The sequence below is a fragment of the Pelodiscus sinensis genome, chromosome 1, assembly GCF_049634645.1.
Source record: "Pelodiscus sinensis isolate JC-2024 chromosome 1, ASM4963464v1, whole genome shotgun sequence".
Taxonomy (NCBI): domain Eukaryota; kingdom Metazoa; phylum Chordata; order Testudines; family Trionychidae; genus Pelodiscus; species Pelodiscus sinensis.
Genome location: NC_134711.1, coordinates 215,927,460 through 215,953,087, shown reverse-complemented (window position 1 = coordinate 215,953,087; position 25,628 = coordinate 215,927,460). Strand labels below are relative to the sequence as shown.

General features: G+C 40.4%; 1 protein-coding gene across 6 annotated transcripts in view; it reads left to right on the top strand.

Moving 5' to 3' along the window:
* Positions 1-25,628, top strand: part of WWC3 (WWC family member 3) — a 216,659-nt gene that overhangs the window by 143,024 nt on the left and 48,007 nt on the right. For 5 of the 6 annotated variants that reach the window (XR_012898891.1, XM_075915061.1, XM_075915044.1 and 2 more), the window contains exons 11-17: positions 2,152-2,726; positions 10,570-10,690; positions 12,784-12,858; positions 14,681-14,767; positions 15,383-15,575; positions 17,848-18,018; positions 20,550-20,701. Coding sequence is in view for 5 of the 6 variants with exons in the window: in XM_075915061.1 (XP_075771176.1) it covers positions 2,152-2,726; positions 10,570-10,690; positions 12,784-12,858; positions 14,681-14,767; positions 15,383-15,575; positions 17,848-18,018; positions 20,550-20,701 (1,374 nt within the window). In the remaining variant the exon portion in view is untranslated. The remainder of the gene's footprint in view (positions 1-2,151; positions 2,727-10,569; positions 10,691-12,783; positions 12,859-14,680; positions 14,768-15,382; positions 15,576-17,847; positions 18,019-20,549; positions 20,702-25,628) is intronic. The other variant, XM_075915067.1, reaches the window with a different exon arrangement.

Below are 25,628 nucleotides of genomic sequence, written 5' to 3'. Positions count from 1 at the left end.
AATGTAAATGGGGAGTTAGTATGTTGTCCAGGGGTTACTTTACTGACATGGGCTATGTTTTGTAGGATAAGTTAATTTTGAGTAGAGGTGTGAAAGAAAAAAGCAATACATACTTGATGCACCAGAGTTTGGGCTAAGAACAAACAGAAAAGATTGTGATGCACCACCTTAGCATTCACTGTCAGAGCTGGCTCTTTTCGATCAGTCTTTTTCATTCAAATAGTAGAATTTTTATCTGGAGGAAAAACACGAGTATTATAGCAGCAGCCCTACAACTAATACCCACAGTCCAACTATTCCTTGTCCCCTTCCAAACTCTGTATAGAGAAAAGAGGGCAGGGTTCATTTCTGGTATGAAAGGGTAAACAGAATAGTCAGAAGGGAGAGAAAAAAGTGCTTAGAAAATTCTTTGCTCTGACATGAAGACAATATCCATTCAGAGGAGGGATTTGCATGCAATGGAGGAGTCATCCTCTAATCATGTGGATATCAGAACATCTTCAGGTCTCAGATGGGTAGCTATGTTAGTCTGCAACTTTAAAAACAAGTAGTCCTGGGGCACTTTTAGAGACTAACCATATAAAACATTTTCCTGTGGCACGACAGAGTGACATCATCACGTCACTCTGCATCCACAGGCTCCCTGACTGAACATTGTTCGGGGACCAGCAAAGCCGCCTGGCAGCCTGGCTCAGACCTCCTTTGCCTGGCGCTGCAGCCTCCCTCTCCTTTTCTCCTCTGTGTGGTTGAAGCACTAGTGCTGGCTTCCTGCTGTAGGGTGGGGGTGGAGAGAGAGCCCTGAGCCTTACTGCACAGGAAAAAAGTGCTCCCCTTCCTGGGCAAGGGAAACAACAGTGCACTGTCTGGAGGCTTTCCCTGAACTCCCATTGGCCAGAATCCAGCTAATGGGAACTGGGGTGAAGCCCAAAGACTAGTAAGTACCTTCCACTCCCTTACGCCCAGACCCTGCATCGCCAGCCCCCCTGCTGAGACCACAAACTCCCCAGCCCACTCCTAACTCCTTCCCCTAAGCCTGCTTCTGCCCCCTCCCTGTGCCCTCATGCCCAGACTCTGTACCCTCAGCCCCGTCACTAACCCCCTTCCTGAGATCCCGCACCCCCAGCCCACTCCTAACCCATTCTCCCAAACCTGCTCCAGCACTCCTCCCCCTGCCCAGACACCCTGCCTCAAGCCCACTCCAGCACCGCTCCCCCTGTCTGGCCAGACACCCCACCCCTCCCTGCTCTGCACTCTACTTCCCACCCAGACTTTGTACCCTCAGCCCCTCCTACATCCCACCTCCTGCCCAAATCCTGCATCCCCATTCATGTCCCACTCACTGGCAGCCCTGTTCCACACATTGATTCCCTTGGTTTTGCCCCCACCCCAGAGCCTAGGGAGCCAAAAAGTTCCACTAACTGTGGGACCCCAGAAGAGTTAATGTGGCCTAAGGCCTTGCATCTCAGTCCTGTCCCCAACCCTCATGGGGCTGGAGCACCAGGGGAGTGAGATGCTTCATTTGGGGGCCACATCATTGAGGGTTGTTGGGTTTTGGAGAGCCTAGCTCCTGTTGGTTCATACTGCTATACTGTTATCTCCACACTTGGAAAGGGGCAAAGTAATGGGATTATTGCTGAAATTGCAACTTGAAAGCTCTCACAGGTATCTCAAATGGAAGTTCTTTGAGTTTGGTTGGATGTAAAACTGTATAGAGGGATTGTTTCCTGGTCCTGCCAATGCCCTTCTCCTCTCAAACCAAATTAGTGGACACAGTTCGAAAGCAACTGAGTGATCTATAGTTCACACTGGATAACTGATGGCCCCTTCTGACATTAAACTCCAGGAATCTGACTTCCCTCACTAGTCCTCTCTGTGGCCACCTTTCCACCAAAACCCACATAGCTTACCATCTCTAGATTTGAGGAAAGAGATGTGGTGTTTTTGTACCACTTCTCCTCTTTAGGCATACTGACCTAGTTTGGTTCTCATTTAGTCTACTTTCATCACTTTGATGCCTAAAGGCAAGGGAGGAGGAAAAATGTGGCCTGAACCTGGATATGACAGTTCTGAATGCATGGGCTGTTATTTTTCTTTCTATTCTGTGGTCATGTCTATAGAATTCATATATCAATGGAACTCTCTCTGTTTTAGTTTATCTGCTAGCACCCTCACAATGTCCTCTGGCAGCAGTAGAGGATCGCTGGCATCCAGCCGAGGTTCACTGGCATCCAGCAGGGGGTCTCTAAGCTCTGTCAGCTTCACGGACATCTATGGCCTCCCGCAGTATGAAAAATCAGACAGTGTTACGGACTACGGACAACACCTGCGCTTTGACCTGATTCCATTTGATTCTCTCAGTAAAGATGTCCAGTATTCTGATTCCATTGGCCATTGTAACTTCAATAAACAAAGGAGGTCATTGGATACTCCTCAGTCCCTGGCTTCCCTGTCATCACGGTCCTCCTTGTCATCATTGTCTCCTCCAAGTTCCCCTCTGGACACCCCTTTTCTTCCTGCTTCTCGGGATTCTCCGCTTGCCCAAATGTCAGAAGGATTTGAGGAGATAGCGGGCACAGGAGCCCTAGAAATGCTCAGAGCCCAGGTCTCTGTTTTGGGAGATGATGATGCCCGAGGAACAACTTCTTCCCAGACTCCTACTTACCCCATGGATGAGGAAGGATTGCGAGAAGTGGGACTACAGCTGGCAAACATCCAAACTGGTGGAGGTGAGTTGGTTTTCTTCAGTATAATTTTGCCACCAAATCTTAAAGGGATAATGAAAAACTCAACAAAAATTTAAGCATGGCAGTGTCACAGAGGATATGCATCCTATCAGTTGACTTTATTTTTAGTTAAATTGTATAATTTTTTAAAATGTTAACTAAACATTGTTTTGTTCAGAGAGGAAGTGCAGAGAACGTTTGTAGGACTTTAACATGAATTGTTAATGGGAATGTCAGCTTTTCTGAAAATATGCCAATTTTGTTAATTAAAAAGATAGGCCTGAGTGTTTACTACTTAGAAAGTGCCCTGAATGAGAGAACCTGAACAGTTTCTCACTGTGCACTAGCTGATATCACTTCTCTTGGGCTGCGTCTACACTGGCCTGATTTTGCACAAATACTTTTAACGGAAGAGTTTTTCAGTTAAAAGTATTTGCGCAAGAGAGCGTCTATACTGGCATGTGCCTTTGCACAAGGGATTTGCTTTTACTCAAAAGCATCCGTGCCAGTGTAGACACTCTCTTGCACAAGAAAGCTCCAATGGCCATTTTAGCCATCGGGCTTTCTTGCGCAAGAAATTGATGTTACCTGTCTACACTGGCCTCTTGCGCAAGAACACTTGCGCAAGAGGACTTATTCCTGAGCGTGAGCATCAGAGTATTTGCACAAGAAGCACTGATTTTGTACGTCAGTGTTCTTGCGCAAATACTCGCAGCCAGTGTAGACAGGCGGCAAGATTTTGTGCAAAAGCACCTGCTTTTGTGCAAAATCTTGCCAATGTAGACACAGCCTCAGTGTGCCAGACTTGCTTACTGATAGTAGTGTGATGGACGGAAATGGAGATACCAACTCAAGTGGCCGAATTAGGAACAAACAATGAGACAACATAAATAACAGCAGTAAACCTTCCACAGGCAGATCAGACCCTTTTGTTTCACAGTTGGTATGAAGCAAGCAAGCACAACTGGCCTGTAAGTCTGTAGTGTTAATGTATGTCTTCATTTATGTGGACATGGTATGTAATGTCTATTTGTGAATTGGGGGGGCTGGGTGCTACCCAGCACCTACTCTGTTCACATGATCTGACATGAATACAGCTGTTTAAAGGGGGAAACGAATAAGTGATCTAGTTGAGACAATTAGTAATCATCAGATCTTGAAGCGTCGGAGGGGAGGGGCAGTTATGCTCTTACAATTAGGGATGTAAATTGCCATTTAAAAAGTTAACCAGTTAAATGCCAGGGGTGGATGGCAGGCTGCTCTGGCCAGACCGGGCCAATTTTGCCACTTAACTGGTTAAGCATCACTCTTACAGGATGATGCTTAACAGGTTACCCCTTTACAGTAGAGTTATTGTAAATAGGGAAGTCTGTGGTTGCCAGAGCACGCTTTCAAAAATATATACTATTTGTACTAAAATACATACTATTCCTCTTGTATTGCAAATTCTCAAGAGACTATTCATTATCGATGCTCCCCACATAAAATCCGTTACCAATTATCCAAGAACTCATGAAGGTCCCAGAGGACTGGAGAAGGAAGCTAGTTCCTGGCTTTAAAATGAGGAACAAAGAACGCTGTGGGAATTATACACCAATCAGCCTAACATCAGTACCTGGAAGCAAAGATACCGGCAAAAATGTATTAATCAGTTTGTAAACACCTTGGGTGTCCTAAAGTTATAAGGAAAAGTCATCATGGATTTGTCAAGAATAAGCCAGACCAAGCCATCCTCATTTCATTCTTTGACAGAATTATTGTCTTTGTGATTGGGGGTGCAAGAGGCGCAGTAGTTATGATCTACCTTGATTTTATTAAGGCTTTTGACACAGTCCTACTTTATGATCTCATAAGGAAACTAGGAAAATTGAGGCATAGATTAAATTGGTATATTTGATAGATCGTATTTAAAGAGTAGTTATCAATGATTGCTATCAAGCTGGGAGGACATATTCCTGCATGGGATAGTCCTCTCACTGTTCAGCTCTGAAAGCATAGGATAACAATATATGACATGGTATAGGGTAAAAGTACACCGAAGATCAGTTTGTTACAGAAGTGGGGGAGCAGATTTCAATGTCTGTGACATGGGTTTTAGTTTTTTCCCACGGTCATAGATTTGGTAGGGATCTAGTTAAATCATTTCTAGGAATTATATATGAGTGCTGACAGAAGGCTACAGTGGGGTTGGGATCAGAGGCGTAGCGAGGGTTTTATGCACCCAGGGGCAAAGGCAAAATTTGCGCACCCCTCCCTCTGCCACCTTGCGGTGGGGTCCCAAACCTGGCGCATGGCTGAGCCCAACCCTTGGAGGAAGTGGGGGGAGAGGAGGGTTTCTACCTTGTCTTCCCCTGCCCCCTCCAGTTTGGGGCCGGGCCTCAGTACTCCCTAACCTGCCAGTGGAGATGGAGGAGGGTCAGGCTGGGGGCAGAGAGATGGAGAGGAGGCAAGCTGAGGGATGACAGGAGGAGCGAAGGGGGACTAAATTGGCACCCCCCTCCAGTGGCGCCCATGGGCAGCTGCTCCCCCCCCACACACACACCTCCCTCGCTACGCCACTGGTTGGGATGCTGTTTCAATTATGTTCTCTGCATCCCGGTGAACTTTCTCTTTCTTTTAAACATTCTATTTCTTCTCTTTGTGTAGCATGCAACATTTATATTGGATGCAGATAAACATTGCAAGGCCAAAGAATGATTCTGGTGGTGGTCTTTCTAGCTGTTTTCAATGTGTGAATTTTAAAATAATTATTTAGAAATAAATGCCTCCTTCCCCTTACATTTCTTGCTTAGGCTGTTGACTCTTTTTCACTCTGTAAATTGATTGGCTAGGATAGTTTGCATTCTGTTTCATAGCAGAGTTTCTCAAAATTCATAGGTTCACATAGCACTGAAGACCTGTTGTGAAAATGAACTGATACGTCAAACTCAAATACCACAAAGGTACACATACCATAGATTGGAATTCTGGGCCTTAGAGCTAGCTGGTTGGTTTTAAGTTCTTGTGTAAAGTGTTTGGTTGCTGCCATCTACTGGTGTTCTAGCATAATGCAATCAACTTTCTTAAAACAAAGTGTGTAGTAATTTTGATTAATTTTATTGCTCCTGAAATTGGGAGAGGGAATTAACAGTCCCAGCAAGATTCTTGTTTACTGCATGCAGCAAGCATGCAAGATTATTTCACATGACATCTTGTTTATGCATCTCAGTGTTGACTGGCACCTCTGCTGCTCCTCCAAATTTTGCATATATCCTGAGAGAAGCTAAGGATTGTGCTAAAATATATGGTGATTTTATGATGTGTACAGAAAGAACCTGATTGAGCCATGGCAGTCATTTCACTTGCAGGAAGAGGTTTACAAAGATCATGAGGGTGGGGAAGTGACATCTGAGCAAAACTTTATTTTTGTATTTTTTCCTGTGTCCTGTGAATTTTAATTTAAAGAACTTCCAATCATGAATATGAATTTTTTGGTTTAAATTATATATTTAAATATATAGGAATATTTTGCTTTCATATAGAGAAGACTCAAACAAGAAAATCCATATATGTAACAGTCATCCCTGTACTTTGGGGGAAGTTTAGATTTAGATCCAAACATTGCAACCATTCTTTATCTCTACAATGGGCCTGGTTAAAATCCTTACTCCAAACTTGGGGGAAAATTCAGATGCATATACAATTATTTAGATATAAAGTTTCCATTAATGTCTGTTTTTGGTATAAAAACCTTGGCAAAGATTGAAAAATTGATTTATCACTGTGTGCTTTTCATTTTGTATCTTGTTTCTCATGCGGCACAGCAGAAAAATTCACTGTAAGTGAACTTGGAATTATTTATTGTGCTGGTTTTGCCTGTAATTCCCAGTGTGTTTTTGTGTGTAGTGTGTATGTTCTGTATGACTTGCATGTGGAGAAGAGGGTAGGTGTGCTCCTTTTGGTTTTGGTTGGTATTGCATTATATATGTTTAATCAATATGGTATACTTAAAATTTTGCTGTGTCCACTAAACATTATATTTATGGCTGTGGATGATTTCTCCAAAAAACTATTTGACAAGCTTCAGCTTTATTATATCCTACTAATGCCTGATGGTAGCATTTGTAGGTAAGGGTCTGTGTTTGCATAATAAGTTTCTCTTCAGGAGGTTGTTGAATTCTGCTGCTTAAATGCATTTTGAGCTCACGAAGTCCAAGTTCATGAAACATGGGTTACTTTTTCAAAAGTATCTGGTGATTTTGATGTGCGAGGTGTTTTGACAGTTAGTTTTGAGACACCTTAAGTCTACTTGCTCAGATAATGGATTCTCAGAATCCAATTTATGGTGTATCAGCAGACACAAAATCACTAGTTATTTCTGAAAATTCCATTACTTGAGATCCAAAGTCTGGTGTTACTTTCTGGTTGTCAAGTCGTTTTTCTTGGCATGTTCTGATATTTGCCACTTCTTCCAAATTCCTTGGGATTTTACTGATTTTATCAAGTTTTTCCGTGGTCTCCAGGCAGCAAGAAAAACATCAGAAAGTTGCAACATTGTTGTCACATCACTTTTTCATGACTTCACCATGTTTCATTTTGAGATCAGGTTTTCCCACCAGACAGACTCCAAAACATGACACCTCAAAACAGTTTGCAAAGTGCCTGTTACATTTACAGGATTTATTTTGTCTCCTATATCCACACAAGCCATCCATGCAATGAAAAATTGCACCTGTGTAACCTGAATTGATTTTTAAACTGAAACAGTTATCCTGGTGCAAAAGGCACCAAAATAAGTCTGTGTCTCTTTTAAAAATAAAAGGGTCCATCAAGTCTTTTGCACCAGTATAACTGTGCCAGCTCATAAACCAATTCAAGTTACACTGGTAACGTCAAGTTTGCTACATGGATGGCTTTTGTGTGGGTATAGGAGCTGAAAGTAAAATCTGTAACCATAGCAGGCACTTTGCAAGCCCTCTGTTTTAGGGTGTCATCTTTTGGACTATGTCCAGTAGGAGAAACTGATCTGAACATGCAACATAGTCATGAAAATTTTCACACCTTAAATTATGCGGATGCAATTTTTTCATATAAACAAGGCAAAAAATGAAACTAGTAGCATTAAAAAACTAAAATCACTGTTGCAAACCAGCTTGAGGGCCATATAGTGGGGCATCATAGCGCGAATATAGTTTCTTCTATCCTTTGTTAAATCTCCTTGGAGTTGAGGAGTTTGCTTGTATTTTTGGTAAAGTTGAAATGCATTGTGTTGCATAATGATCTCTATTGTACAATTAAGATGGGAAGCAGCGATCCAAGAAGGCTTATTTGTTCTTCAAGCTCAGGCACTGCTGCTCATTAGAAGGAGATTGGAACACTTCTGATTGAAGATTTAAATTTCCCAGATAGATATAGAAAGCTAGAAACATTACATTTGGTGGATAGTAAACATGTCGTCTTATCAATACCTAGATAGAGGCAAACGCTTGGATCCTCTTGCATCTAGTTGTTTGAATCCTGCATAAGTCTTTTCACCTTTTTCAATTCTTGAAATACATTGTTTTCTCAGCCTTTCGAGTTTGTAATGAAGAAAGTCATGTAGGACAGTGGCTCTCAACCTTTAACAGACTACTATATGTCTTTGAGGAGTCTTGATTTATCTTGTGTAATCCCAAGTTTCATCTCACTTTAAAACTACTTGCTTACAAAATAAGACATAAAAATACAAAACTAGCAGAGCACATGATTACTGAAAAATTGCTCATTTTCTCATTTTGATTATATAACTGTAAATCAATTCGAGTATAAATATTGTTCTTACGTTTCAGTGTATAGTATTTACAACAATATAAACAAGTCATTGTATGAAATCTTTATTTGTACTGACTTTGTTAGTGTCTCTTTTATTATGTAGCCTATTGTAAAACTAGGCAAATACCTAGATGAACTGACGTACTCCCTCATACCTCTGCCTACTCCCAGGAGTATGTGTACACCTGGTCAAGAACCATTGATTTAGGTGACAGCTAAGATCTATCTTGAAGTTCTCTAGTGGAACGTTAAAACACATGATTAATTTAATCCTGACCAAAGATTTCTGGTGACAGCAGGTACAGTTTGAATCTCTCTCTCTAGTCTGGAATACTCTAGTCTGACAACATCTGTGGTCTGGCATGATTTTAGTTAGACAGCTGTCTACTTACTATGGGTGCGGCCAAGTTTCCTGAGGTCCTATAAAGTTTGTTTACAGCCACCAGTCCTGGCTCTCAGTGGTCTGTGCTGTTGTTTAGCTTTAATTTAACCCTAAATATCTTCCAAGAGCCCAGTAAGCAGTGGAAGTGATGGTAATGCTGTTAGACAATATTGAACTTCATGGTTCAGCAAATTCTCTAGTTCAGCACCAGTCAGGTCCCAAGGAGCCGGACTAGAGAGATACAATATGTACTGACATATGAAAACCAGCAGCTGCACAAATGCAGTCATTTGAGATCTTTCATGAGCAGTCACAGGGTTCTTTTCATACTGCATAATCTCTAGGATGCACTTATTAATTAATTGTGCTATTTCTCATAGGACAAACATGTTTTTTCTCCGTGGTAATAGGCTGTATGCTTTAGTCAGTTTTTCCAATGTATTGTGCATTACATCAATGCATGTGCAAATCCCCCCCCCCCCCAAAAAAAAAACCAGTTACATTAAAGGGTTGCTTGTTGCATTTTGATGCACCTCAACACCACCCCTTAAAATATCACAGCATGGATAAACAGGGGAATGCTATGTTTGTTTCTCCCTCCCCCACTTCGGAATGCCACATCTCACTACTCTACCTTCCTTAAAAAACTTTTAGTTGCTTTCCTGCTTTCTCTTTTAGTTCTGCCTTTGAGGGGAAGGACGTTAAATTGAAAAGATCATGTAAAATGCCTGTGCAATGACAAAACACAGAAATGAGTCTGATGTCTCTTAGAGGCTCAAGAGATGGCATTTCAAAATGTGTAGGGTCTTTTGAATGTGCGTAACTTTGCACAGCAGTTCTTGAGCTCCGTCACTTGTGCATGCTCATTTGAGGTTCTACACTTACAACACTCACTGGCACATGTCAAACTATGTTGATACATTCTGATATCTTATGAGATGAAAGTGACTGTCTATACTCTTTTTGTTTGAGTATGCTGGTAAGGCTGAGGGGTAGGTGTGTGTGTGAGAATGGAATTCTCATAATTAAAAAAAAAATCATCATTTAAAAAAATTTTTTTAAGGGTTATCCAGCTCTACTTGTCAGGTTCAGGTCTATTTTGAGAGTGTGCCTAAAAGTAGAAGCTCCTATTGTGGTCTGATATAAACCAGTTTGATTTGTGGTTGTGGAATTCATTTTTAAAAACAACAACAATGAAAAAACAGTACTACCAACAGCAAATTGCTTCCTTTCATTTTACTTTTTAAATAGGTGAAAAGAAATAGGCATTATGGCTATTTCCAATGTATCACACATTTATAAAGGGATGGCTAATAGGTAAATCTTAGTGTTAGGATATAGTGTGTATGCTGGGGTTTGGGCTGTGTAAGGCATACCCCATTAGTGGTGGTTCTCTCAGAAATATGTTGCATAGAGATGAGATCAGCGTATATTTATCTTGTCATGGAGAAATTAGCGCTCACATGCTTCCTAAAGTCTCCATCACAGTAACTCCACTCTTTTTAAAGTATTTTTCTAAGTTGCAGTAAAGTTCCAGCATGTGTAGTTGTACCTTTATCAATTGTGAGTTTGTTTGAGAAGTTAAAGATATTAAATTTGCTTTTTGTATAATGCATTGTGAAGGATTGTCTCAACTTAATATTTTCTTCAATTTCCTCCCTTCCCCCATTACAGCGGTAACTCTACGCGAAGACAGTGCAAGAAGGTCGGAGAGGCGAGCCAGGCGAGTCTCAGCATGTCTATCCGATTATTCACTGGCTAGTGACAGTGGCGTGTTTGAAGCTTTAAGCAAAAGGTCAGGTGTATAAATGCACAATAAATTGGAAATGTCCTTTTTCTGCAACCTGAAATCTGCAAAAATAGTTTGTAAATTTCTGAAATAGCTATAATTTTTCATATTGGACACATGATAATACCTAATATTTAGTAATGTAAGAATATTAGGTTGAAATGCTTTAGAAAGAATAGAAACTGGCTACATGCAATTCCACTGTCATTTTCACAGGTCATTTCATCTTGTCCTCTAACACTCCTGATAGTCTAGTCTGTAAGAGATTTTTCCTTTTACTTGTAACATTTTGCTTTTTCCTCTTGCTGAATTAGTTGTGCTGTCTCATCCTGTTCTAACACCTTTCTGTTTTCAGCATCTCTCATCATATATTTTATTTATATTTTATCAATATGAAAATAATATTTTACAAAGTATTATTTGCTATTGTGGAATCAGCAGGGCAACAAAAATGATTAAAGGGAAGGAATAATTAATTTATGTGGAAAATTGTAAAATTAAAATGTATAGCTTGTCCAGATGATGATTTAAAGGGAGGATGTATAACAATATACGATATCCTCCATGAATTTACACAATGTGTTTAAATTTATGTAGGATAGTCCCATCAATGGCTATTTGCCAAGATAGGCAGGGATTCTGTTCCTGGCATCTGTCGATCAGAAGCTGGGACTGAGCAACAGAGGGTAGATCACTTGATGATAACCTGCTCTGTTCATTCCCTCTGGAGCACCTGGCAAAGGCCACTGTTAAGAACATAAGAACAGCTGTACTGGGTCAGACCAAAGGTCCATCTAGCCCGATAGCCTGTCTGCTGACAGTGGCCAGCACCAGGTGCCCCACAGAAGGTGGACCGAAGACAATGGTCAAGCGATTTGTCTCCTGACATCCTTTTCCAGCCTCTGACAAACAGAGGCCAGGGACACCATTTCTATCCCCGGGCTAATAGCCTTTTATGGACCTAACCTCCATGAAATTATCTAGCTTCTCTTTAAACTCTGTTATAGTCTTAGCCTTCACAGCCTCCTCTGGCAAGGAGTTCCACAGGTTGACTACACGCTGTGTGAAGAAGAACTTCCTTTTATTAGTTTTAAACCTGCTCCCCATTAACTTCATTTGGTGTCCTCTAATTCTTCTATTATGCGAACTAATAAATAACTTTTCTTTATTCACCCACTGTTGGAAAACAGGATACCGGACTACATGGTCTGAGTCAGTACGGTCGTTCTGATGTATAATCGCTGTAAAACATCAGTCAAGGAAAGAGTACTCTTTAGAGTGATCTAATTATGAATTTCAAAGTGTAATGGAAAATAAAGCAAAACAAGTTTAAGCCAAAAATCTGGAAAAAGTCATTCTAAGTGTGATATTTCTTGGACTGTGGAAGAGTTTTTCCAGGGTAGTTGTAAAAGGCCCATTCCTTGAATCATTTAGAATTGGTCTAATCTAACAACTGTAGAACATACAGCTGAATGTCCTGTAGTGGTAGGAGCCTAAGTATGGGTATGTCTAGGTTGTAGCAATAAACCTGTGGCTGGCATGTGTCAGCTGACTCAGGCTTGGGCTGCAGAACTATAAAGGTATGTCTACACAGCAGCATTATTTTGGAATAACTGACATTATTCTGAAATAACAAAGAGCGCATCAACACTACAAGCCTTTATCTCTAAACAATGTTGAGCTGGAGGACTTCTTACTCCGACTCCTGTAAGCATCATTTTATGAAGAGTAAGGGAAGTTGCAGGAAGAGCGTTCTTCCTTTGACTTCCTGCTGTGTAGACAGCATCTAAAGCTGAGTTAAGCTATTTCGACTTAAGCTACACAATTGACATAGCTGAAGTTGTGTAGCTTAATTCAACTTTAGCCATGCTGTGTAGACATGCCCTAAAACTGCAGTGTAGATTTGGGGTTTGGGCTGCTTTACTGCAATGTAGACATATCCTATATCACCTAATGGAGTTTTTCCCATGTTTTCTGAGTTGCATAGCGTGAGGTCACAAAAATCCATTTTTGCATGTTAAATAGAAATATGAATTTTAATAATAAAATAAACCCTTCTAAATCAGCGTGTAGTTTATAGTTGGCTTTTTTCCATATAGGAATGAGGATGTTGAAGATCTGGTTTACAGTGATGTTGCCTGCAGTGAAGAACCACAAATACATGTTGGATTCCTGTGAGTAATGACCCTTGGGATCTTTAGTAGATGCTGCCCACCAGGATTCTCATTCTAGGCTCTTACCTATTAAACTTTGAGCATTGAGGGCAGTGGTAGCTGGGTGTGGGCATGAACCAGACCCTTATTAGACATCATGCACCAACCACTGCAGTATACTAATACTACTGTCAAGTATTCCATTCAGTTCCCTCTACCTTGATTGGAAAAGGAGCACCTGGTTTGTTGCACTGTTCCGTCTTTCTTTTCATTGTTTAGAATCCCTTTGTGAGTAAGAAGATGAGGATTTGTCTCGGTATATGAGATCATCAACCTTTCTCTAGCCCCTTAGTGTCATGTAAGGCACAGTGGAAGACAGGTTTAAGGCTGCTTCCCAAGTATCCCCTTGCAAGCCCTGGCATGAGGGGGAAGCCGAAGGGAGAGTGGATACAGCATACAGAGCTGCATGAATTTCAGGTATCACTGGCACTTGTATGGCAGCTATGGGCATCTAGACAAGCCGCCAAGACTGGCTACTTTGTGCCAGGGCCCTCTCAGCCCTCAGAGCTGTTCTCCACCCAGGCAACAGGTTTCGTTCTGTGTTTCCAAAAGGTGCGGCACAAAATCTCAGCTAATATGTTTAACATGTTTGTTCAGTTTCCGTACTTGTGTTGACACAACGTGAACTCCGATTTATACCACATGTGAATTAGTAAAAGAGGGCAGATCATGGTGAACATTTTTTATCGGTAGAAGTGTTTTGGCTACGCCTGTAATTTTACTTTCTCTGAATATCATTATGTAGGTTGGACATCTCTGGTCTGGTATCACTGGGACCCGATCGGTTCCGAACAAGAGAATTTGCCAGACCAGGGGAGGTCTCCTGCACCGGCCCCCAAGCCCATCATCAGCTGGTGGCAGGCAGCCCCAGCAGGCAACCCTGTCCCCCCACCCCCAACCTGGCTGGCTTCCTGAGTAGCCCAGATTCTGGCTCCTGCCGCAGGGCTCCGTTCCTGTGCAGCTGGGAGCAGCCACGGGGATGGGTTCTGAATCTGGCCTTGTGCAGCCCCAGCGTTGTCCCTGTGCAGCCAGGGAAAGCCATGAGGCTCCAACTCCAGGGCCCCTCACAGGCCCAGCTCAGCCCAGGGAATCCAGGCTTGGCCCCTGGCCCTGTGCTCCTGAGGATTACTGGAGGGCTCTGGCACAGATCCCACGCTTCCCCCAACCCGGCTGCCAACTCTGATGTCCTGCCAGCTGGCCCTCCTGCCCTTAGACTCCTGGACTCTCTGCTCCAGGAGCATCTGAGGTCTTGCCAGACCACAGATGTTGCCAGACCAGAGTGTCCCAGATTTTGGAGATATAACCTGTATTGGTACAACTTTTAGGGCTTGCAGTAAAATCAGTATGAAGGAGCTTTGCACCAGAATTAGCTTATTCCCCTGCCATATGAAAATAGCTCTTGTGGTCTTAAGAGTACCTTCATGCAGATACAAACCTAATCTACATTAAGATGATTGTACTGTTCCAGGTATAGCCATATAATGAAAGCAGTACAACTTTTGTGGATAGATAAGCAAGCACTAGTTGTGGCTGAGGGTTGGCAGCAATGAGAATTTATTTTTTAATGTAATAGTTCTTGGTTCTTATATTGTTTTTCTTTAGTGTATTATTGTAATGATAATTGCTTTTCTCTTACCTGAATATGATATCCAGAATCACATTGGATGTTAATAGTTTTAACTAACTTCATTCAACCGTATGTGCATAAAATATGTATCTTATTCCAAATCTGGCAAGCTAAACACTGAGGAGTTCTGCTAATTTAGGCAATCTATTTTTCCAGGCATGATGATGGAAGTGAATGTCTCCTAGTCCACGTATTACAGTTGAAGAACTTTACTGGGCTTGTGCTGAAAGAAGGCTGCAAAATGTAAGCTCAAATATCACCAAAGATCTGATTATTACACATTTGTTTTTATTTTGTGCCCCCAAATATATGAGCTTGTCTAGATGCTTTTTGTATAAAATAGTATAATATTTGGGGAAGCCTGAAAATTTGGTACATTTTGGTAGCTATCTAATTTGGGGGATTTTGTGTTAATACTCAGGGAAATTAACAAGTGACTATTAAGGAAATAGCTTGCCATGGGCTCCCAGGGACCCTGGCCTTGCGCTCCTGGCCCTAGGCTCCCACAGGGCCCCAGCCCTAGCTGGTCCTCCTGATATTAGGCTCCCAATGTAGGTGGCAGGCTCTCAGAAGCATCCATGGTCTGAGTGCACCAGTTTTCAGAAGTGCAACCTATAGTTATATTATAATGTCTCTGTTATTAGTGGAAAGTGGACGAACAGCTCAATTTTGTTTCGTTCACTTGATGAATGCAAGACTAAATTTGCTAACTGAAGAGATGAAACAGTGTGGTGTGAATGTAGAAATGCATTTATTTTTATTGTTCATAGTTTGATTTTTAGAAACTTAAAAAGATAATTTGAATTTAGTGTTCTTTATTTCAGTTGTGCTTGTCTGTGCTTGTTTTGCTGTTCCCAGACACATTCGAGTTTACTTACCTCCACTGGAGTCAGGCACACCAACCACTTACTGCTCTAGAGCTTTGGAATTCCAAACTCCATTAATATTTAATGAAGTTTTCAGAATCCCTGTGCATTCAAGTGTATTGAAATTAAAATCGCTGCAGCTGTATGTTTGTTCAATTGACAACCAGCAGCAAGAGCAGCTCTTGGTAAGTGGTCCATTTTTTTCCTGGAAAATACTATGGTATTGTGGGCTTATCAGTTCCTTAATAAAAATAACTTCCATATCAGCAGAGGACTAACGTTTTCTTAAGCAAAAGAGAAGTGTAGTTGATATCTGAAGGTAGTATGTTGATATGGGGCATTTCTCTAGATTATACACAATCATGGCTGTTTTTCCTTCCTTAGAATGACTGATATAATTGTTTGAGGTCTGAGTGGCAAACAAAAATAATTAAATATAATTTAAGGATGGACTCTTCAAAAAGCCATTTTCACACTCAGTGGGTTTGTACTCCTCGGTCACTTAGGAATTTATGAAAATCTTTCCCTCAATGTTTAAAAGAAATTAGCAGGAAAGTGGTTTTGGTCTTGAAATACGCCAACGTTGTAATATTACTTGCTGTATATTTGTGATATTTCATCACTTTTCAATACAGAGACTTACTGAAATGAATAAAGTTCTGGTGCCACTAATTCCTGTGAGACTTGGTAGATTAAGAATATTAATAATTTAGAATTACATAGAAAATTATTGTTATTGCCACCAAAGACTGACAGAAGGAAAAACATTGTATACAAGTCACCCTTTCTTAGTGGCCTGAAAATGGAGTTTCTTACATATTCTTTCATCTGCAAACTTGTCCTTCATACTTATAGTGGTGACCTTCTGTGTTATCAACTCATAAACTATTCCAAGAAGATCATAGCCTTTTCCCTGCCTTTGATCCACGTATCCTATTCATCTTTCTCTGCCATCGTTGATGGCTGCTTTCTCTTCACCTGAAATACCCTAGTTAGTGGTTTTTCCCACAGAATAAATTCAAAGCTCAATTTAGCCTTGAATGAACAAAAGACAGACTAAGAGATAGATGTTCTTTCAAGTAGCCCTAGACTTCATATATTTATTTATTTCCTATATCGGTAAAAGTTTTATTGTATAGCTTCCATTCTGCGGTCCTTGTTTGACTCACTAATCTGTTTTTGACTGTCAGAACTTTCTTCTGGAGGAACGTGTGTGCTTTTTAAAAAACAAATACAGACCTCTCTAATAGGACCTTCCACCTTTGATATTTAGCATCAGTGTCTGTAAAAGATGTTTTTCCCTAGTATTGAGCCAAAATAAATACCTACTGTGGAACAAGCCAGCCCTTTTTTGATGATGAAACAAGTACACCAAATGAATAGTGTCTTCCTTCGTTTGTGGTACACAATATTGACCTATATTTCCCAATATATTATTTTTTGTTCCTTTCAAAGGCATTTGTGCCTTATCCCCTGTCCACGAGTTCAAACAGAGCCCCAGGGAACTTTCAGCATGGAATTACAATAAAATAAATACATTATATATTTTCTAATTAACCCTTTTTAAAATCTGCTTAAAGCGAAATACAGTTTCTGAATGAATTTCTTAACTATCTTTACTGTTACATACAGTTCATCAGCTAACTTGTATTGAGAGGTCTAAACTGTACTTTTTACATAGCTTATTTAAATGAAAATTACCCCTGCTGATCGGTTCATACTATAGAAATATAAAGTTCCACTGCTAGATAGATAAAGATATAAGCTATAGGTGGATGAATTGGGATGAACAATTAAAACTTAATTGGGATCATTTAATCCCTTGCTCTTTGTTGCCCCTTTGAATCGAGGGCATCTAAAGGTGATTTACAGAGGAAACAAATTTGCTTTATTCCCTATATGACTTCTTTATGATGCATAAGGAAGTTTGCAAGTTTTTACTACTTAGTTTTTTATATAGGAATTCCAGTCTTGTCTTTATTTCCCCATACTCCCTGAAGACCACCTTGATGAGTAGAAAACTGGCGAAATTATAATGTCAGAGAGATCCTGCAAATGAAACTCGATTAACTGAGAATACTAGTGATTTTTATCCAGATTAATTTTTTCCTTCAATGACAGTTTAACTCAAATGTATGAATAAACCCTAGAGTGTAAAGTTATCTTTGTACAAGATGGGACTGAGATTGCAAACACCACTTCCAGAAAACCTCAAGAACATCAAACTTAGCCATTAGAATCTTAGTTTAAAAAAACCCTCTTTTGTTTGGGACAGGGTTTGGAAAGAAAGTATTTTAGCATATCATAAATATGCAAAACAAGTAAGATTTAAAAAAAAAATTAGGTCAGCTGTAAGATGTACTATTTTAATGAAGTATTTCTATTAAATGGAATAGTTTGTACCTAGGAAGTGGTATATTCTTTTTCCGTGCTTATTTTGGCCTATCATTTTTACAGGGCATTGCTCAAATTAACCTGGCTGATTATGAGAGTTCCACTGAGATGCAGCTTCATTGGTATCCTGTCCAGATATTCACTGGTTCAGACCCACAAAGGGTGAGGGACAAAAACCGGTGTGAAGAAAGCACTCTTCCACTGTGTACTGGAAATACAACTACAGTGAAATCGGTATGGCGAGAAAGTAGTTGGTTAACTTTAAGTGACGACTCATCCTCTACAAGTTTGTTTGCATTCCTATGTGGAATTTGGATACAGGCAGTCCCCGGGTTATGTACAAGATAGGGACTGTAGGTTTGTTCTTAAGTTGAGTTTGTATGTAAGTCGGAACTGGTACATATTGTAGGGGAAACTCTAGCCAAACATTTCTCCAGAGCTCAATTTTATTCTCCCACATCTCACTTCCCTCAGTCCTTTATTCTCAAGCTGAGGTGTCTGCTGAGAAAAGCCGCTCCGCGTCTCCCTGGTCTGCTGGGGGGGGGGGCGCTAGCTTCGCTGTTCCCTGGTCTGCTAGGGGGAAGCAGCTAGTGCAGGGTTGCCTCACCCCGTTTGTAAGTAGGGATCCGATGTAAGTCGGATCCATGTAACCCGGGGACTGCCTGTACTATCTGCACAAATAGATGAAATTTTACCTTTGTTTTTGTTGGAGAGATCACCATCAAAATTGAAGCTGTCAAATTATTTTAAAAAATAACAAATTAATCTTGTGATAAAAATTAATTGTAATTAATTGTGTGATGAATTGTGCAGTGAAAAATAGAATACCATGTATGTAAACATTTTTTGATGTTTTATGTTCAAGTATATTGATTTCAGTTACAACTCAATACTACATGTACATTTCTCACTTTATTTTTTACCACAAATATTTGCGCTGTAAAAAATTTTATGGTTCACCTAATATAAGTATTGAAGTGCAATCTCTTTATCATGAAAGTTAAGCTTACAAATGTAGACTTATGTACAAAACAAATCTTCATTCAAAAATAAAACTTCAGAGCCTACAAGTTGACTCAGCCCTATTTCTTGTTCAGGCATTTACAGGAAGTAATGCTGACCACTTCTTGTTGGCAGTGTCACATGAAACTGAGAATAGGTGTTTGCATGGCACTGTTGTGGCTGCCATTGCAAAATACTTACTTGCCAGATGCACTGAAGAGTCTTCTGTACATTCATGCTTCAAACACCATTCCAGAGCATATGCGTCCATGCTCGTGGTGGGTTCTGTTTGATAACGATCCAAAGAAGTGTGGATCAGTGCATATTGATTTTCATCATTTGTATCAGATGCCATGAGTGAAAGGTTGATTTTCTTTTATGGTCAGTGAAGTTCTTTAGTTTCTGCATCAGAGTGTTGCTCTTTTAATACTTCACACCTATATCTTTTTTGAGATCTCTGAACAGTATTCAAGATGTGGGCATACAATGAATTCATACAGAAGCAATAAGATATTTTCTGTCTTATTCCCCATTTCTTAATGATTCCTAACACTGTATGCTTTTTCAACTGCTACTGCATGTTGAATGGAAGTTTTCAGATCTCTTTCTTGAGTGGTAACAGCTAATTTAGACCCCATCTTTTATATGTGTAGTTGGGGTTATGTTTTCTAACAAGCTGTAATAATCACATTCTGCAGTTGTAAACAAGAAGTGGGCAGCATTATCTTCTGTACACAAACATGTTTGGCTGAACTAGTAGTAGGACTGAATGGTCCTTTAGGCTCCATACTTTTACATTATATTGGAGTAATTGCATAAAAAAATTCTACATGTGTAAATCAAACTTTTACAATCCAGAGATTGCTTACTTGTCTGAGGTGAATTGAAAAATATTTCTTTGGTTTATTGTTTTTGCAGTGCAAATATTTGTAACCAAAAATAATATTCATTGTACATTTTGTATTGTGTGTAGAAAAAATCAAAACATGTTTAATACATTTCAAATGTTGGTCTATTGTTTAACAGAGTGATTAGAATTGTGATTATGATTTTTAAGTACAATACGTTTTTTAGTTAATTGTGATTAACAGCCCTAGTCAAAATCACATGTATGTTTCTACCATTATAATTAAATACTAAAACATAGCTGCATAGATAATCAAAGCATAAGTAATATATGCATATGTATGTCTAAAAGGTCAAAGTTTCAGTATCACTGAATTTTAGTAGAAAATATAGCTTTCCTATATGTGGGGAGTGTTTTGTGTTAATTTCAGTATTTGAGAATGACTCGAAAACCAACATTTTCAAAATATTTTATAAAATAGAAGAATCAGGGGTTTTTTCAGTGTAAGGAACACTGCATTGCAACTGGTTAATTCTTTTCACTGTGAAAGACAATTTTATACTGTGTTTTATTCCAGTTGCATACACAGATACTCCTCAAGAATCTGAAAATATTTTAAGTTTTGAAGCATCTTTAAAGGAAATCAGAAATCTTACTCAGTTTTCCACACTCATGTTTTGTAAACATTTATGCTTGTACGCAATCCTAATCCTATTACTGCTATTTAAAATAAATGTAAAACATTCACATTTTGCCAAGTGACTAAACCTTTATGTTTTGATATCTCATGAGTACAAAGTCATGATTCAGGTCACACTTCTCTGAGAGTATTACAACAATTCTTTTATTCTGAAAACTCCATAAGAACCAACTGCTGGTTTAAGCTATTTTATTTGAAGTCTATTTTCTCTTCCAGGATGCAGTGACAGCCCTATTAGCTAGGACCACAGCTCAGCTGGAAGCAGTAGAGAGAGAGCTGGCAGAAGAAAGAGTGAAATTGGAGTACACAGAGGAGGAAATCCTAGAGATAGAAAGAAAGGAAGATCAGGCAGAAGCTGTATCAGAAAGGTAAAAATAATAGGCTAAACCCCAATCAAAAAGAATCTGTAAGATCTCAGCTGAAGTTTACACTGTGGTTTTCTCCCCGAGTACAACTGCAAAAACAACATTTCTTACTCTGAGTTCTGTTCTCTGCCTGTATTCAGTGTCGAAGATCATTATAGTTTATGATCATGTGCAATCAGGAAGGAAACCAGCTTGCTCTCAGATCCCAGCTTGAGTTTGCAGGGATGGCCGCTAGGAAAGTGGTAGAAGACATCTTCTTGTTATAAATTAAGTAATTTGGCAGGGAGCTCTTGTGGAGCAGGAAGCAAGTAACCCTTCATTGTCATTGTTATAGTCACTTTCCAGAATGTAATTTGCACTTTAATTAAAATTCTGTTGTATTTATGAAGAGAAATTTAAATACAGTTGTATGTTGCAGAGGAAACAAAGTTGAAATGTAGACAGACACTTCATGTCCTCACCTTGGAAACATCTATACACATTAGTTTGGGATTAAGCTACACATTTAGGCATTTTAAATTGCTTATAGATGACCTTGTACAAAAATTAGAAATGGAGTTCATACTGTAAAAGGATGCATTTTCTGGAGGAAGAGGGGGATTGATATGTATATATTAACAATACCATGGTATGCTATTTCCTTAACAATAAGAGCAGTTTGTACACTAGAGATAATACAGTGCTAGTAGCTGCACGGGATGGGAAACATGCAAATGTAGAAGACATTCACTACTCTAATTCTACAGAGCATTTTTTAGAATTTTTCTGAATTTTATTAACCCCCAAAGCTATGTTGTAAAATGCATTGTGAGTGGATTACGCTTCTCAGCAGAGATTCATCATGCTGTGGAGAGTTTTTTCTTATTATGGTTAGATCCTTGTATAAATATTAGACTAATCCTAACTTTATTCATAAATAGGGTAACATGTTCAGAAATGTCTGAGAGAATTAAAGGCTTATTTAAGATACATTATGCACATGGATTCCACTGTTGGTACCCTGGTACACTTATACACTATGTACAAGAAGTTTGATTCTTTTTGCCAGCAGTGTCCAGCCCAGCTGTATCAACCCTAGATGTCCTCACACCCTCTGCCTGAGAATATAAAGGATAGAGTGGGCCCTGTTATCTCCTAATTCTCTCATCACCTTTGGTAGTTAGATGGAACTTCTTCAGTGTCCACATTTTCTCTGCACATTGAACTAATGTTACTTAACTTAGTTAATTGCCTGTGGGTAATATAACTACAAAAAGTTAGTGGCTTCTTAGATAAGATTCACATATGCTAGTAAATTTCAGTTAGGTTAGCAATATGTAAGAGAAATGTAGTAGAAGCGAAATTTCTAAGATTCAAGACCTATCCCTTGTACAGTATTTTGACGTCTGTTAACAGGGTACTCCCTGGCTGTGTCTAGACTACACCTCTCTGTTGACAGAGAGATGTAGATTAGGCACATCGAAATTGCTAATGAAGCAGGGATTTAAATATCCTGTGCTTCGTTAGCATAAACGTGGCCACAGCTTTTTTTTCCCTCTAAACGGAGCTTTTTTGGGGGGGGAGGGGGAACGGCAGTCTAGACACGTATCTGTCGAAAATAAATCTTTTTTTGACATCCTGTAAACCTCATTTTTTGAGGAATACAGAATCTGTCAAAAAAGGGTTTATTTTTGACAAATCTGCGTCTAGACTGCCGGTTTTTTTCCCCCAAAAAGCTCCATTTCGGAAAAAAGTGATGGCAATGTTTATGCTAACAAAGCACAAGATATTTAAATCCCTGCTTTATTAGCAATTTCTATGTGCTTGATTTGCATCCCTTTGTCGACGGAGATGCAGTCTAGACATAGCCCCAGTGTCTACTGTGCAGAGGAGAGGGAGACACTTTGGACTAAAGTTCCATTTGTCAGTCTTTCTCCAGATGGCACTTTTCAAGAGATCAGTGTGAGACGCTTCAGACACTGAAAGACTTCAGTAAGGCCTCGTCCATTTGGTCGGTCTCTCTCTGTTAGTGCCAACATTCCGCCCTGAGCTCTCTGGCCACATCTCAGAGTTGCAATCTTCTGACGAGCAGGAAGAGCCTCGCTCACCTGTTCCTATCAATCATACGTTGTACCGCTTATCAATTAAAAAGTTATTTCAGTGTTTCATATAAACCAATCCATTCACTGCCTCCTCCCCCCCAGCCTCACTTAGCCCTGAAGGTAGCCAATCTTCACACATTTGATGTAATGTTTAGTTCTGTGGCACCTTAGAGACTAACATATATAACTATTTGTCACCTTTGTAAGTAGAGCTAAAGTATATCCTATATCCTTACAGAGGTTATCCAGGTAAATCTCCCACTACATGTATACTTGCTAGGAGTTGGACCGGTTAGATGAACTTCATCACATTAGAGTTTATTCCCTGAGGTTTCAGACATGTTCTATTGCCTTTTAGAACAATATCCCTATACACTTCTTGGTACAAGTGCTGAAGGAACCGACCAGGGGCCATGTGCAGCTTGACCTGTTGCTTACAAACAGGGAGGAACTAGTAGGGAAAGTAGAGCTGGGTGACAACCTGGGAAGCAGTGATCATGAGATGGTAGATTTCAGGATCCTAACCAAAGGAAGAAAGGAGAGTAGCAAAATACCCATCTTGGACTTCAGAAAAGCAGACTTTGACTCCCTCGGAGAACTGATGGGCAGGATTCCCTGGGATGCTTACCTGAAGGGGAAAGGAGTCTAGGAGAGCTGGCAGTATTTTAAAGAAGCCTTATTGAAGGCACAGGAAGAAACCATCCCAATGCGCAGCAAGAAAAGCAAATATAGTAGGCAACCAGATTGGCTTACCGGGGAAATCCTTGGTGAGCTGAAACACAAAAAGAAGCTTACAAGAAATGGAAACTTGGACAGATGACTGAGGAGTATAAATATATTGCTCGAGAATGCAGGGGAGTTATCAGGAAGGCAAAAGCGCAATTGGAATTAAAGCTAGCAAGGGATGTGAAGGATAACAAGAAAGGTTTCTACAGGCATGTTAGCAAGAAGAGAGTGATCAGAGAGGATGTGGGGCCCCTACTGGATGAGGGAGGTAACCTTTTGACAGATGATGTGGGAAAAGCTGAAGTACTCAATGCTTTCTTTGCCTCTGTATTCAGGCATAAAGTCAGCTCCCAGACTAATGCACTAGACAGTGCCATAGGGGACAGAGGTGGACAGCCCTTGGTTGGGAAAGAACAAGTTAGGAACTATTTAGAAAAGTTAGACATACACAAATCCATGGATCCGAGGTGAGGGAGTTGGCAAATGTCATTGCAGAGCCTTTGGCCATTGTCTTTGAAAACTCATGGAGCTCGGGAGAGATCCCGGCTGATTGGAAAAAGGCAAATGCAGTGACCATCTTTTAAAAAGGAAAGAAGGATAATCCTGTGAACTACAGACCAGTCAGCCTTACCTCAGTCCCTGGAAAAATCATGGAGGGGATCCTCAAGGAATCCATTTTGAGGGACTTGGAAGTGAGAAGAGTGATCAGGAATAGTCAATATGGATTCACGAAGGGAAAGTCGTGCCTGACCAATCTGTTCAGCTTCTATGATGATGTAACTGGCTCTGTGGATATGGGAAAGTCAGTGGATGTGATATACCTTGACTTCAACAAAGCTTTTGATATGGTCTCCCACAATATTCTTGCCAGCAAGTTAAGGGAGTCTGGATTGGATAAATAGATGGTAAGATGGATAGAAAGCTGGCTAGACTATCAGGCCCAAAGGAGTAGTGATCAATGGCTCAATGTCAGATTGTGGCGATAGGTTTCTGGTGGAGTATCCCAAGGATCTATTCTAGGACCGGTTTTGTTCATCATTTTATTAATGACCTGGAAGGGGATGGATTGCACCATCAGCACATTTGCAAATGACACTAAGGTAGGGGAAGAGGTAGGTGTGCTGGAGGGCAGGGATAGGATCCAGAGTGACCTAGACAAATTAGAGGATTGGGCCAAAAGAAATCTGATGAGGTTCAACAAGGACAAGTGTAGAGTCCTGCACTTGGGACGGAAGAATCCCAAGCATTGTTACATGCTGGGGACCAACTGGCTAAGTAGCAGTTCTTCAGAAAAGGACCTGGTGATTACAGTGGATGAGAAGCTGGATAGGAGTCAACAGTGTGCCCTTGCAGCCAAGAAGACTAATGGCATATTAGACTGCATTAGGAGGAGGAATGCCAGCAGATCCAGAGAAGTGATTATTCCCCTTTATTCAGCTCTGGTGAGGCCACACCTCGAGTATTGTGTCCAGTTCTGGGACCCCCACTATAGAAAGGATGTTGGAGAAGGTCCAGTGGAGGACAACCAAAATGATTAGGGGTCTGGAGCGCATGACCTATGAGGGGAGTCTGAGGAATTTGGATTTGTTGAGTCTGCAGAAGCGAAGAGTGAGGGGGATTTGATAGCAGCCTTCAACTTCCTGAAGGGAGGTTCCAAAGAGGCTGGAAAAAGGCTGTTCTCAGTAGTGATGGATGGCAGAACAAGGAGCAATGGTCTCAAGTTACAGTGGGAGAGGTCTAGGTTGGATATTAGGAAAAGCTATTTCACTAGGAGGGTGGTGAAGCACTGGAATGGGTTACCTAGGGAGGTGGTGGAATCTCCATCCCTTGAGAGAGTCCTGGCTGGGTTGATTTAGTTGGGATTGATCCTGCTTTGGGTAGGGGGCTGGACTTGATGACCTCCTGAGGTCTCTTCTAGCTCTATGATTCTATGACATGAAATTTCTAGGGCACTATATGGAGCTTGGTCCATGTCTTTGCAGGACACCCCTTTTTTTGGCAGAAGCTTTCAAATCAGATGCATGTTTTTGGAAGGGCTGTCCTGTAGTCACAAGTAGGACTCCTACCATCCACCTCCTTGCAAACAGATGGTGACTTTGTTAAATACTAAGAATGAAATCTAT